General features: G+C 39.7%; 1 protein-coding gene across 1 annotated transcript in view; it reads right to left on the bottom strand.

Annotated features, from left to right (window-relative positions):
* IDO2 (indoleamine 2,3-dioxygenase 2) overlaps positions 1-15,204 on the bottom strand; it is a 91,675-nt gene that overhangs the window by 18,183 nt on the left and 58,288 nt on the right. The window contains exons 5-7 of the mRNA XM_020979698.2: positions 14,156-14,170; positions 13,257-13,356; positions 5,586-5,703 (exon numbers count right to left, since the gene is read on the bottom strand). Of these exons, the coding sequence (XP_020835357.1) occupies positions 5,586-5,703; positions 13,257-13,356; positions 14,156-14,170 (233 nt within the window). The remainder of the gene's footprint in view (positions 1-5,585; positions 5,704-13,256; positions 13,357-14,155; positions 14,171-15,204) is intronic.

The following is a 15,204-nucleotide window of genomic DNA, read 5'->3' as shown; positions in this document are numbered from 1 at the left end:
CCTTTTATAATCTCATATTTCCTAGCCACCCTTATTGCCCACTGCTTCCTGTCGTGAGCCTTCTTCTCTCAAGAGGCTTGTCTGTCTGTCGTTCTGTCTCTCAAACACAGGTGTGGGCACACACACACACACACACACACACACACACACACACTCACACTCACACACAACCACGATGGCCAATTCTACCTCTGTGGCATTGCTCATATTTTTTGCCTCACCTAGAAAGCTCTTTTCTTCCTTCTGTGCTTATTCAAAGCTGACTCCTCCTTCAAGTTCAGCCAACATCCTGTTTCCTTCCCCTGTCTTCATTCTTCATGTCTCTTCTCCAGTCTCCTATAGCACTCATCACCTAATGCCATATAATTTGCCCTTTCCATGGAGTGTGACTGTAGAACAATCAAGTATCCTGACTTTCCCTCCCCGTGAACAGCTAAAGTGAATAGAAGGTAGGATTTTTTTTACGTCAGTGTAAAAATGAATGACTTGTTTGGAGCAAAGAATAATTACCAAATTTTCTGTGACGTTAAACAGATCTACATATGCTTAACTTGATACATTTAAAGAAGATTACGAGAATCAGGTAATGCCAAGAACTAGGGTTTCTGCCTAGCGATGTTTTAAAGAAAGCGATAATGGTCTGTATTTATTTAGCACCTTATAGTTCATAAAGCCTGTTCTTCCTAAGGGGAGCCCATTCTTCATATTTGCCCTTTGCAAATAATATTATCACCATTTTATAAGTGAATAATAATAATAACTGACATTTGCACAGCATTTTCAGGTTTGCAAATTGCTTTTCATACATTCTTTCATGTGTTCCTCTAAGCAGCCCCGCTAACTTGTACTGCACTTATTATTATCCTTGTGTTACCTATGAGGAGAATGAGGCTCAGAGTTGTTGAGAGACTTGTCAAAGGTCACACAGCTAGTGTTAAAAGAGGAATTCAAACTCAGATCTCTTTTATCTCCAGGTTCAACACTACACTCTGCTCAGAGACCTTAAGAGACTGACCAAACATGTAGTCACACGTATAGTGTTCTATGAAGTTTGGATTCAGTCAAAGGGCCGCACTTGAGGACCTAGAGGGCCATATGTCGCCTCGAGGCCACCGGTTCCCCACCCCTGCACTAGACCAGTGAAGACATGGGAAAGGATTACAACTTGCTTTGTGCAAAGTAGCGATTAATAGGGAGAATGGTGGCTGATTGGTTCAATTTGGAGAAGGAAACAAAATTAATCTGAAAGAAATCTAGAGCACAGGGAAAGCTTGGGCAAAGAGGAAGGGCATTTTGTTGTTGTTCAATCATTTTCCATCCATGTCTGACTCTTCATGACCCCTTCTGACATTTTCTTGGCAAAGATACTGGAGTGGTTTGCCATTTCCTTCTCCAGCTCATTTTATAGATAAGGAAACTGAAGCAAATAAGGTTAAGTGACTTACCCAAGGCCACATGGCTAGTAAGTGTCTGAGGCAGAATTTGAACTCTTCCTGACTTCAGGCCCAGTACTCTATCCACTGAGCCACAAGACTTCCTCTCAAAAGTTATAGAGGAGTGCAACATTTGTTTCTTTGACAAATCAGTGGCATTCTTAATTAAAATACAGCCCCACAGAGTAAGTCAAACAGACAAATTAGGTAGATCCTCTGAAGCACTGGTAAGATTATGTGTTTTTTTTTTTAGGCAGTTGGGGTTAAGTGACTTGCCCAGGGTCACACAGCTAGTAAGTGTCAAGTGTTTGGTCTTAGGCTGGATTTGAACTCAGGTCCTCTTGACTTCAGGGCCAGTGCTCTATCCACTGCTCCACCTAGCTGCCCCCTGGTAAGAATATATGGGATGCAAAAAAATAAACCATCCTCAAATGTGTGGTTTCAGTGTGCTTCCTGTGTAATAGTTTTTGGCCAAAATAGTATTTAGCGATGATCCACTGTGTTACCCTATTTGTGGCATAATGAATAGAGTGTTTGGTTTAGAGTCGGAAAGACCTGAGTTCAAATCCAGTCTCAGATACTTATTAGCTGTGTGACCCAGGGCAGGTACAGAGATTTCTCATCCTCAGTTTCTTCAACTATAAAATAAGGATAATAATAGGATCTACCTCGCAGGACTATTGTGAGGATTAAGTGAAATAATACTTGCAAAGTGTTTGGAAAACCTTGAAGAGTTATATACATACTTTTATTATTTGTAAGCCATGGTGGACAAAGCCATGAACTTGGAGTCAGAAGATCTGAGTTTGACTCCTCCCTCTGCCATTTGTTAGCTGTGTGACAATGGGGAAAGTCACAACTTCTCCAGTAGGGGGGTGACTAGAGCTCTGGTCCAATTCCCTGATTTTGCCATGTAGGAAACTGAGGCCCCAAGAACCCCAACTTCAGACTGCAAATCCAATCCTCTTTCCATTACACTAGAGCTCCTTTGAGCTCCATGTTGGGCATGATCTAAGGCCAAACATTTGTGCTACCAGGATTTTTTTCTCTTGTTGGCTATGAAGAATGTGGGCCCTGGATATCATTTCCCATATCCTTCTTTCTTCAAATCAAAAATTTCAGCTAGAAAGAAATTCAAATGTCACTGGGATCCTAGATCTCTCAATTTTTTACCCACACCTTTAAAATCATTGGAGAAGTATTCTAGGTTAGATTTCCTCTGTGAGGCGCCATAATGAATTGGATAGCATTCTGGATTTAGAGTCAGAAAGACCTGGGTTCCGTTTCTGTCTCAGACACTAGCTGTTTGATCACTTAACTTGCCTGAACCTCACTTTCTTCATTTGATAAATAAGGATACTCAAATGGATCTATGATCTCATTCATTCAGGAATGACCTCCTTTGATGAAGATTGCAACCTGGACTCAGTTTCCTAAATCATAAATCAGGGCATTGGACTAGATCTCTACTCATTTTCCTAATAAAACAAAACAAAACAAAACAAACAAAAAAACTACAGTGGTTCCCTGTTGCCTGTAGGAGAAAATATAAGCAATTCAGTTTGTTTAGCTTTTAAAGTCCTTCACAGCCTGGCCTCAACTTCCCTTTTTCAAACTTATTGTTGGAAATACCACATTTTACACTTTCACCAAAATGGTCTTATTGCTCCTTTTCATGCATGAAACTCCATCTCCCATTCATGCTTTTGCTTGGAATGTACTCCCAACTTACCTCCAGAGATAAGTTCCTGATAAGTAATGTTGTCATTACTATTACTATGAAGAAAATGTTTAGCAGGAAATTTAGCAAACTCATCAGGAAGGATTTACATTGAAGTTTGAAATTAAGAGAAAAAAACCCAGAAAACACTGAAACCTGATGATACAGAGACCAATACATGTAATACAGCTAGCAAGCTGTATCATGGTGAAAGAAGTAGCCAATAATTTGCAGGTGTAGATAACTTAAGAGTTCAGAAACAGTCTGAGGCATAGAATTTAGGTAACAAGTAATGTTACCTTGAAATATTAATATAAGGTGGCAAATGCCATCTCATAGATGTAACTGACTCAGTATGGTAGGATACATGACTGAAGCAAGGCAGTGGAGAGGAGTATATAATGTTTGAAAGAAACAGAGCTAATAGAAAAAGTAAGAGTTATCACAGTTAGATGTATGCCCATCTGGAAATCTACAGTCCTGAGCCCAGCACAATTGAATGATGAGGATAAAAGAAGACAGAAGCAAAAGTGATAAAACAATGAGAATTCTATCACAGATAGCTCAGTCAGATGGAGGTTATGGATGATGCTTCCCTAAAAGAGACCATAAAGCTGACAAGAAGGTAAAATGTACTTGTTCTAAGGGACATATCAAACATTTCGGCATTTTTAATGTCTAAATTTAATTTTAATTAAACAGCATTAACGCCAACATCAAATTAAGCAACAAATTTAATTCAGTTCAAGGGATATTTTAAAATACCTACTATGTGCAAGTAACTGTGCTAGGAGATAGGAGTATCATTCTACTAAAAGCAGGTACTTTAATAGTAAAAGCAGAACCTCTGAAAAATTCTTGACAACTTCATGGTTCAGGCAGTAGATAAAATAATGCTATTTGACTTAATTCTGACCAACAAGGAAGAACTAATTGTTCCTGCTGAAATAAAAGGAACCTGTGTCATTTTGGAATTTGTAATGCTGAAGGGAGGGAACTCTGAGCAAAGCCAATCACTCAAGGCATGAGCATCTTTGGGCAATAATATTTATCAGCCACATGTGCACTCAATGTAGTATGTCATATATGAGTGGAAAGAGCCCTAGATTTTGAGTCAGGACACCTATTTTCTTCCATATGGCCTCGGGCAAGACATTTAGCTTCCTTCTGAACCCCATTGCTCTCATATGAAATGCAGATAAGAAAATGTATACTTCCTATCCCAGAAGGTTATAGAGAGCAAATCACTTATATAAATCTTAAAGTGCTATAGGAATGTGAATCAATTGGCAAACATTTATTAAGCACTTCCTATATACTGGGCATTGTGCTAGGCTCTAGAGATACAAAACCAAAGGTGAATTGTTATTGATGTCAAAAAGTGTCACAAAACGAAAGACTTATTGGGAGAAGCAAAGTGAAATAAGGATTGCAAAATGGATTAAATAACACAGAGGTTCTCTCTGTTCTTCATTGGTTAATTATTCAAGGTAAAACATCCATTTCCTAGCATTGGGACAGAAATGCAAGATGAAAAGAGGGGCATGACTTTGGAAAATGCTCCATCCATCCTTCTTCCTTCACACAATCTCTTTTTCCAGACGCTCTTAGCCCCTAGGAGAAGCATTGTTTTGGAAAACTTCCTTTGAGGAAAAAACAATCTTTTCCCTTTTCTAAGATCTAATCCTTTCTCCATTCCCACCTTCAATACATGTCTTTGTTACAGTAGATATCAGGTGTATTTCCAAGGTTCTCCTCTTTTCCAAAACGAACTGTATTAGTAAACAGAATAGGCAGCTCCCTAAAATGACTTGAGAGAGAGTATTGCATCCAAGCTCAGTGCCTATCAGGATGCTTGGAATCATACTATTAGTATCATACTTTTCTCCAATACAGAATATCTTCGAGGTTTAAATGTCTCCTATTAAAATGTAAATATCCCATGGGAAGAATGATACCTCCCTCTCCATTCTCATCTTACTCCTTTGGGGAGAATTATGGTTATAACAACCAATGGATATTGGGTAGTATGGTATGAATATAATGGGTACTGAGGTCAGGAGACCTGGGTTCAAATCCTGTCATTGACACTTGGCTAGTTGTTTAACTTCTCTGAGACTCAGTTTCCTTATCTTTAATCCCATGTGATGTGATTTTTGTAAGGAAAATGTTTCTATACCTTGAAATGCTATAGAAATAGTGGTTGTTTGTATGATATAAATAAGGTTTTTGGAAACAGGACCCAGGAGAGACACATTCAATATGAGGATGGGGGGAGGGAAATACTCATAAGCCAAGGCCACATTTCACTTGCCTCATTATTTTGCTGAGGCCTGACTCCATTATCTATCCTTAATATTTTTTTTAAGTAATCGTTTTTACTGGACAAAATCTGGGATCTTGAGTGATCTCAAAATGGAGCATGCACATACCATGCATCTGTCTCAAGGCTTTGGTCATCTCAGCAATGGACGTCTTCAGCTGCTTCAAGGCTTGGAGTAGATCATCATCACTAGGCTGGAGGACTGCATTTATGGCCTGAGCCAGTGCCTGAGGGGCAGATGGTGGTAAAGGACACATCTTGAGGGTTTGGGGTAAAGTTGCTAGGAGCCCCCATAGAATCCCTTCTGTCTGATTCTCTGCCTTGTATCCTGCTTAGGTAGTGAGATTCACCCTGTATCTGCATCAAGGCATCCCTGCAAGCCCACTGGTAGCCCATTTATGTTGAGGGTGTTTTTGAGAGGCAGCATGAATTTGAATCAGAAGGCCTAAATTCCACTCTCAGATCTAGCACTTCCTAGTTGCATAATTGCAGGAAGTCAACGTGGGGAGGTGGGAAAGATGTACATGAGCATCTTCTCTCTAAAAATTTGGCACTGGGGGCGGCATTATCTCTTCACTTTTTAGAAGGCTGGGTCCAAACTCTCCAGAGATCCGACACCCTCCAGGAAACTCTTTCTCCTTCAGCCAAAAGGCTGGAGTTCAGGAATTGCCAATCTCTTGGATGTGAGGTTCCCCTTTCTTAGCTCTTCTCTGTCAATATTGGCAGCTGTGTCCTCTACCAGAAACCCTGTCTAGTATAAAAGCTTAAACCTGCCATTATGAACTTTGTAGTTAAGTACTCTGTGCTCCATAGCACCATCTTCTGGTGCATCAGGGCCCTCCTCTGAGGATACATAAATGAGAAACTTGCAATTGCAGCATGCCCCCACCATTTTAAATAGAACGCAAGGTGCCTATGCTAACTATAGTGCCGTCTCCTACAAGAGGGGGCCACTCTGCATTTACCCAGTGCTTAGCATACTGTCTTGCCAAAACTGCTTTATAGATTTTGTAATTCTTGAGCAGCATCAGCTTCTTGGGAATAAGAGGATCTTGCATGTGGCTTCATCCCAAAAAGAGCAACAAGGAATTGATGCACAAAGTAGGGGCATAAAAGAAGGAAGTAAGGCAGGATGGCATACAGAATACTGGCTCTGGAGTGAGAGGACCTGAGTTCAAATCCTACCTCTGATAATTGCTACCTGTATGACATCTTGCAAATTTCTTAGGCTTCTATGCTCTTATGCTTCTGTTTCCTCAGCTGTAAAATAAGGGGGTTGAAACAAATGGCCTCTTCCCACTCTAGAACTCTGATCCTGTTCTTGGCCTTTCCTCTTTATTATTCCCATGCTTTATTAGGACAGTATAAGTATAAATGGGAAAGGGATTGCCTCTCCAGCAGTCCAAAGCTCATTTCCCTTCCAGACCCACCACCTTAGAACAGTAGCATAAAGCTGAGAGTCTCTGAGTCCCCTTGGATAATAGTGAAATTCAATGAAAAGTTGGCCAGGGTGGGAAGGAGGGTTAGAATCTCTTCTTTATAATCCAGTTTTATTTTCCTTTCCAAGGCAGTCTAAACCGTAAGACAATATTCTGATTGTAACGGAGTACCTTATGGAGAATATGGGACTTGTAGGAAGAGGAAAATTACATTAAGTGTTTACAGGTGATTGTCAATCATTTATATGTACATAGTGCACATGTAGGCATACGTATACAAATGTATGCTATGTGTAGTATATATGCATCTATATATGTAGCACGTTTATATATGTGTCTGTGTATGTCCATACATATACTTGTGTATGTACATCTATACATTTGCACGTATACATACGTGTATGTTATTTGTATATATGTATATGTGTATATATATTTGAATTTGCTGGGCACAGGGTAGAGTCCTAAGGTGCCCTAAGGTCTGCAGCTGCCCTGACAAGGACAAGGGAAAGTAGACATAGTTATAGATCCAAATTCTTATAAAAGGGGGAAAGTAAGTCAGTATAGAATGACCTAATTCTGTTTTCAATGCCAACTTCTTGCTAGGGAGGCTTCAGTCAGGGTAAAAAAAAAAACTAATTGGAATGGAATTATAAGCAGAACTTTGGATTTGTACAAGTCTGATATGGGAAGAAATAAATGAGTGACCTATATAAAAGCCATAAGATATTTAAATACCATTAATTCTGACACTCAGTCATTTTCCAACATCATAGCTCAAAGGAGCCCTTGGGAATATCTATTTAATCCAACCTCTCTTGTTTTACTGATAAGAAAACTTAGGCTCAGAGACGGGTCATGATTTATTCAGGGTTGCACAGGGAATACATGCTTCAGATGCTGATTCTTTTACTTTCAAATCCAGAGGTTTTCTAATATGCCACTGACTGTTATCCTTCCCTTTCATGTGCTTTGTTTTATTCTTTAACTATTTCAGGGTGTTTTGGAAGGGAGGAGGGATGTCACTCACACTTATTACAAAGTCCTTACAAACACTGTCTAGGATCAGGGAATCAGATCTGAATGGAGCCTCTGAGTTCATCTAGCTTAATCTATACCTGAATATTTCTCCCTTTACAATGTCACCAATAAGTGACCATCCAGCCTTGGTTTAAGGACCTCCAGGGAAAAAGAATCTCCTGAACCTATTCTACTATTGGGATAGCTCTGATTGTTAGGGCATCATTTCCTTGTATAAAGAGAAAATTTGTCTCTCTGAAACTTTCTCTCATTGTCCCTCTCCCAATCCTCTGGTGCCAGGCAGCATAAATCTAATCACTCCTCCATATAATGGCATTTTCAATGACTTTTAGGCTAATATCCAGTCCAAAGAAGTAGCATATCATGATAGCTAGAGAGCTGGCCTCAGAGAAAGGATGACCTAGGTTTCAGCCTTACTTCCTGCATATCAGTATTATTGGCTGTGTGACTCTGGTCCAGTCACTTAACTTTTAAATGCCTTAGGTAAATCTCTAAGATTAGAAAGTACAGAGCAGTTGATTATCATGAGTGGCAGATAAAGTTTCCTCAATTTGCCCAAAGATGAACTGTTAATGCATGAGGGTCAGAACTCAGTCTCATGATACCCATTTCAGCATCCTTGTCTTTCTGGTAAGCTTCCTGAGACCAGAGACCTTGTCTTAAACTTTATATACATGACAGAGTTGGTCATGGTGCAAAGCAGGTACTCAGTATATACTTGTTGAATTGGATTAGGGCTACAACCTGTCACTGTCATTCAACTTTTTAAAAATTGTGTATTTTTTTTAAATCAGCAAAACTCTGCTTTCTTACCCTCCTACCTGAAATCTCATTCGATCCCCCCAGCTTCAGAACTAAAGAAAAAGAAATTCTGTTACAAAAAGATATAGTCTATCAAAATAAATGTCCACATTGGCCATGTCCTATGTCATATGTATAGGTACATACATAGATATGTGCATGTATATGTGTGTATATGTCTGTTTAAATATGCATATTTGTCTCATTCAGCACTCTAACTCTGCCTCTATCAATATGTTTTATCACTAGTCCTCTGGAATGCTGTTTGGTCATCATACTGATAAGACTTCCTAGGTTCTTTCAAAGTCATTTGCCTTTACCAAATTGTTGTCATTGCATAAATTGTTGTCCTGGTTTTGTTCACTTCACTCTGAATCAGTTCATATAAATCTTCCAAGTTTTCTCTGAAGCTATCCCTTCATCATTTCTTACATCATAATAGTATTTGATCACATTTATATACTATAACTTGTCCTTCTATTCCCTAATTGATAAGCACTCCTTCAGATTCTCATTCTTTGCTACCTCAAAAGAGCTATAAACATTTTCATATATCTTGTAGTTTTGTTTTGTTTTGTTTTGTTTTGGGGGGGGGTTGTTTTGTTCTGTTTTTGCTGAGAGTTAATATGTCTCTCAAGACCTTAGCTTAAAAAGGCCAACGTCTCCCACTGCATCTGGGGCCATCTCTAGTCACAACTAGACCCAGATGGCTCTGGAGAAGAAAGTGAGGCTGGTGGCCTTGCACAGCCCTCCTTCGCTCAAACCAAAGTCAATTGCAAGTCATGACATCAACTCCCTGATGTCATGGTCTTCTTCAAATACGAAGGACAAAAGGAGATTGGTGTATCCTCTCTCTATTTCCACTTTAACCTCTGGTTTGAAGAGATGTGAGCAGTTTTCTTTTAAGATTTCTTGACATATAAGGTTTAAGCTATTTTTTTTTTTGCCATGGCGTTCAGATACTTCAATGATTAAGTTTTCTCCCCTCAATTTGTTTTCCAGATCATTTGTTTTTATGAGATAGTTTATGTTTTCTTCTATTTTTCTAGTCTTTTGACTTTGTTTTAATATTTCTTGTTGTCTCGTGGAATTATTGGCTTCTATGTGTTATATTCTAATTTTCAGGGAGTTTGTTGCTTAAGCAAATTTTTGTACTTATTATGCCAAGCTGCTGATTCCCTTTCCAATTTTTTCTTCCATATTTTTCATTCATTAAAAAAAAAAATTAACCCTTGCTTCCAGAGATAGTTCCAAGAATTCTCTTCCAAGACTTGTAGTTGAATTTGTAGCCAAGCTGTGTTTTTCTTTGAGGCTTTGCTTATGGATGCTTGGGAGTCATTTTCTTCTATATTTGTATGTTGAACATCCCTGTCAACACAGTAACTCATTGCTTTCTTGGGATATTGAGTGGTAGGTTATTCTTATATAGGCTGGGGACCTGCAAGCTTTCAATGCTGTCAAAGTAGTCTGATTGAGGGCAAAGTCTGATCACTGCCCCTCTGGTCTGGACTCTGCAAGTTCCTGACCATGGTTGGGTTCTAAGCAAGAGTAAACTCCACTCGATTCAGCTCCTTTCAGCCAGTTAGCCAGCTGGTTCACAGTGACAAAACTGTAGACCCCACTTCAGTTTGAAATTCCTGCCCTGTGATTCCTCTGCTGCAGGTCTGGCTAGATGCTAGAACTGAGACCCTGTTCTGCTCCTGTCAGCTGAACCAAGCTTCTGGCTTCTGAATGTCCTCCTTTTTCTGTATACTGTGTAGAGCTTCCCTACTGGGGAAAGTCACCCCTGTGTGCAGATCTCCCTCTCAGTTTCCTGTAGATCTGTGATCCAGAACTAAGTAAAGAGTGACAAAGCTGCCAGTTGCTACTTGTCCATAACACAGTGCCCCAGTATGGTTCTGGCAGTGCTCCAGTATGGGTTTGGAACCTCCTCTTGCCTTGGTGGACAGCCTTTCACTGAGCACTGGGGTGCTCACATATAGTGTGTTCTTGCCCCAATCCAGTCCACAGTATTTGCAGACCTTCCTTTCTATCTCTCTATGCTGACCTGGGCCAAACAAAGGATTTGCTGATTCTGGCCAAGGCATTTTCTAGACCTGTTTAGAGGAGTTCTGTGGTTGGAGCTCAGCTATATTGCTTCCTACTGTCTGCCCACTTGGCTCTACTCCACTCTCATTCACCCTTAACAAACATCTATTAAATAGGTTCAGACTAGGTTCAGACCCCTGTGTTAGGCTCTGGGAGGATACAAAGATTGAACAAAATGCCAGCTTCATGAAGCTCTCAATCTAGTAGCTGGCTATGCCATCTAACCAAATACTATAAAATACTTCACGATAAGTACATGTATGGTGATTGTTATCACAAAGAGTTGTGTCCCTAGCCAAGTAGAACTTGAGTAGTCTGAATGGTCAAGTTATTCAATAGACAAATACCTATTAAGCCCCTGCTATAGGCAGGTTCTGGATTAGATGCTGGAGATAGAAAGAGTTAAGTGAAACAATCCCTACCCTGAAGGGTTTTATGTCCTAATGGGGGAGACCACACTCAGAAATACACTTAAGTACATATCAATAAAATAATAAAGTAAATAATATTGGGAGAAAACACTAACAGCCAAGGCTTCATTAAATCTAAACTGGAAATAAATTTAGGAGAGCAAGCATTCAGTTGTCAGAAGACCCAGAATCTGGTCCCACATTGACCACTAGATGGCAGGATAAACCTTTACATTTCTAAGTCTGTTTTCTCATCTGTAAAGTGGTGAAAATCATAAAAGTTTTTACCTATCTCTCAGGGCCACTGTCTATCCTAAAGTTCTATATAAACAGGAGTGGTTATTATGTTACATCAAAGTACTCTGGGGGTTTGTGAGGAAAGTGGCCAGGGGAGTTTAGTGTCTGCAGAGAATACGCTTAGGGAATAGAGTGAAGCTGGGAAATACTGTATGTAGAACATGGAATGAAGGAAGAAGGGAAGCAATTTTAGAGTTGGAAGGAACCTTAGAGCTCATTTAATCAATACCCTAAATTTACTGATAAAAGCAACCAAGAGATTGAATGATTACTCCAAATCACGGAAATAGTAAAGAGAGCTTACATTCAAATCATCTTAAGTCAATCCTAGTGTTCATTTTACTACCCCCTATCCCTATTCCAAGTTAAACTAAATCCAATTTTTACTTATCAGTCGACAAAAGTCTTTTTGAGTGCCTGCTACATAGAAGGCATTATCCTAGCACATATGGAGAATACAAGAAAGTATAAGACATAGTTTCTGCCCTCAAGGAGCCTAAAATCTAGATGAAGAGACAGGATAGCTAATGCACAAGGGTGTGCTGGCAAAAGTTCAACAATCAGCTCTCTGAAAAACCATGACACATTTTTAAGTTTGATCTTCATTATTAACATTTTCACTATCACTTTCTTAAGTCTAGAAAATCAAGAAAACAATAAATCACACCTTGATTTGTAGTATTTTCTCACATGCAAATGCTCACACTGAACATTTAATAATCAGCTCAAGCTAGCTCCAGCACACCCCTGGACCATACTCCCCAAAAGAGAGTTAGTCATTGAAAGCAATATACAGCAGGGCCAATAAGAGATAAATCATTACTCATAAAAATAAAGTCAAGTATGAAACTAGCTTCTTGTGTCTTGTAAGGACACCTTGTAGCATTAAGATAAGTGTTCATGTGCCTCCCTCCTGGCTGAACATAAATGGAATTAAATGAATTAAGTTTGAATTGGGGCAGTGGGTTTGTAACTGGATACAAAGAATCATAGGCTCATGGGGCATGCATTTAGAGATAGAAGAAAGCTTACAGGTAAACTGATCCAACCCCACCATTTTGTAGATCAAGAAACTGAGGCTTAGAGATTCCAAGTGATTTATTGAAAGTCAAATAGATATTAAGTATCAAAGCCTCCAAAGAAGCCCAAAACGTTTCCCCCTGAACTATTGTTTAGTTCCAAATACCACTAACTTATTCTGTGATCCTACCTCTGACATTTACTAAGTGACCTGTTGCAAGGCATCTCACCCCTCCAGGCCTCAGTTTCCTCATTTGTAAAATGAGGGAATTAGAAGCATCTTTGAGCTCTAGATCTATGCTGCTAGGACTATGAGTTCTCTAGACTCTGTAGGTTTCCTTCTCTTGTGAAATTAAGGTTAATTTAATTTCAAAGAGCTCTTCCAGCTCTACTATTCTGTGTTCTCTCTTCTAACATCTTGCATTGTAAGGTCCCATCCAGCCCTAATATTCTGTGTTCTAAGGTCCCTTCCAGCTCTGACATTACTTGAGTTGAAGTGCTTTACTTCAATGGAAGGCAAAATCACAAGGGAGTTGGGTCTTGGTTCTCTGGGTAGCTAAAAGTAACTGCTGGAAGCTGGCAGAAAATATTGGAAAGGTAAACTGTACATGTAGGGGATTAGGACTAAAAGAAGCTATCAGGCTGACATCTACAGATAGAATAAGGTTATGGTTGGGAAAGTACCTTAATCCCAGGCACTGCTGCCTTCTCCACCAAAAGAGTCACCAGGATAAAGCCCTTCAGGCTCTCACCTCCTGGAAGTGAGACAATGGTGTCCAGGTTCCTTGATTAAAAAAAAAATCACATGCTCAGAGAACAATGCATCTTCTCCTTCCCCCTTCCTCTTCTTCCCCTGAGTCTGATGTTTCTGCTACTTCTCAAAACTATCCAGAAGCACAGTATCTCAGAATTTAAATAATTCCTAATTATTATTCTGTTCCAAGTAATTCTAACACGTATATAGCTCTTTAAGGTTTGCAAAGCACTTTACAAATATTATCTTATTTGATACTCATGACAACTCTGGGTGATAGGTGTAGATGAGGAAACTGAGGCAGACAGAAATTAAGTCACTTGTCCAAGGTCACAGAGCTGGTGAGTGTCTGAGGTCAGCTTTGAACTCAGACTATTGTTTCTAGTCTTGTTTGCTGGAATCACCAAAATCAATCTAATCACTCTTCCATGGGACAGCCCGCTAAATATTGAAGGAGAAGTATCATTTACTCCTCCCCATTAACCCCATTTCTCTTCACCAGCTAAATGTCTCCACTTTCTTCAATCAGGGTTTATTTGACAAAGATTCAAGATCCTTCACCATTCTGGTTGCCCACCTCTCTGGTCACTTTCAAACTTGTCGGTATCCTTGCTCAACTGGGGCATCCAGATCCAAACACAATGCATTAGGGTAAAATATGACATGACTGTTACCCCCTTATTGCCGAAAGTTGTTCCTCTTTCTCAGTTTCCTCATCCTTAAAACTCCACCAGCTCATTGTGAGGATCAAAGAACACAATGGATGAGAAAGTGCTTTGTAAAATGTTAAGTAGCACATGGAAATAGAAATGTAGAGTGTGGTAATTACCTGATTTCCAGTGGTCTATTCAAGTTCCAAGTATTGGCCAAAAAGATGTAAGTAAAGAAAATGTGAGGAATTTAATTTAAAAAACAGTATTAAGCACTTACTACATGCAGTAATCAAATACACCCCCTCCCTCTCTCTTACACATACATTCACAATGCTTCTATTTCACAGGGCTTGGCTAGTGCCTCTATTCAAAGAGCTGGGGGAAAAGCCTCTGCAAAAAGTGAGTGGAAGAGAGAGATAGACAGAGAAAAGCTGAAAGAAAAGCAGATTGAGATAGAGATAGACAAAAATGAAGAGAGGTAGAAGTTGAGAGACAGAGATAGAGAGGAACATTGTGGGGGTAACCTGCTAGAGCAAACAGGAGGAGATGGGAAACAAACGCCCTCTATAGAGGCTGGCCTTATGAAGGAGAAAGGGCACCTTTTCATCTGTAACTCTGTCTCACTTCAATCCAATTCACGGGCATGTCAAGCCATCATCCCATGATGCCATTGGTCCTCTTTGAAAACAAAGGATGAACAACAAAGGAAAAGATAGTGGGGTAAAATATCTCAGTGCAGTAAGTGAGATGAGGAAGAAGGAAGAAGACAGAGCTCACAGGAAATGATCTCTCTCAATTCTTTTCTGTGAAAGATATGAAGGGAGGACCTCAGTGGAGATCAATGAGGGGAAGAGGTGTCATAGGAGACTTGAGGAGTCATGAATAGGTTTGGAAAAACCATTGTAGATAGTGGGGTAGTAAATGTATTAGGAAGGTATAGAAGGACTGGCTTGTTGAACTTAATTTGTAGTGTTTTTTTTGGTGATTTTTGTGAATTTCTTCTAGCTCCATTGGGCAACATATAATAGAAGTGAAGGAGGAAGATTGTAGGAATAACCTAAGGTTAGGATTTGGCCAGTCAGCAATAAGACAAGGGGCACAGGATTTAAGAGTTGAGGATAGTGTGAATTGAGCTGGTTCCCCAAGGAGTTAAGATAGGGAAGGGAAGAGAGTGTAACCAGTGCCGGAGCGATAGCTGAAGAAAGAATTTAAGAGTGGGGCCAGT

The sequence above is a fragment of the Phascolarctos cinereus genome, unplaced genomic scaffold, assembly GCF_003287225.1.
Source record: "Phascolarctos cinereus isolate Bilbo 61053 unplaced genomic scaffold, phaCin_HiC Scaffold_2;HRSCAF=192, whole genome shotgun sequence".
Classification (NCBI taxonomy): Eukaryota; Metazoa; Chordata; class Mammalia; order Diprotodontia; family Phascolarctidae; genus Phascolarctos; species Phascolarctos cinereus.
This window is presented reverse-complemented; position numbering and strand designations above follow the sequence as displayed.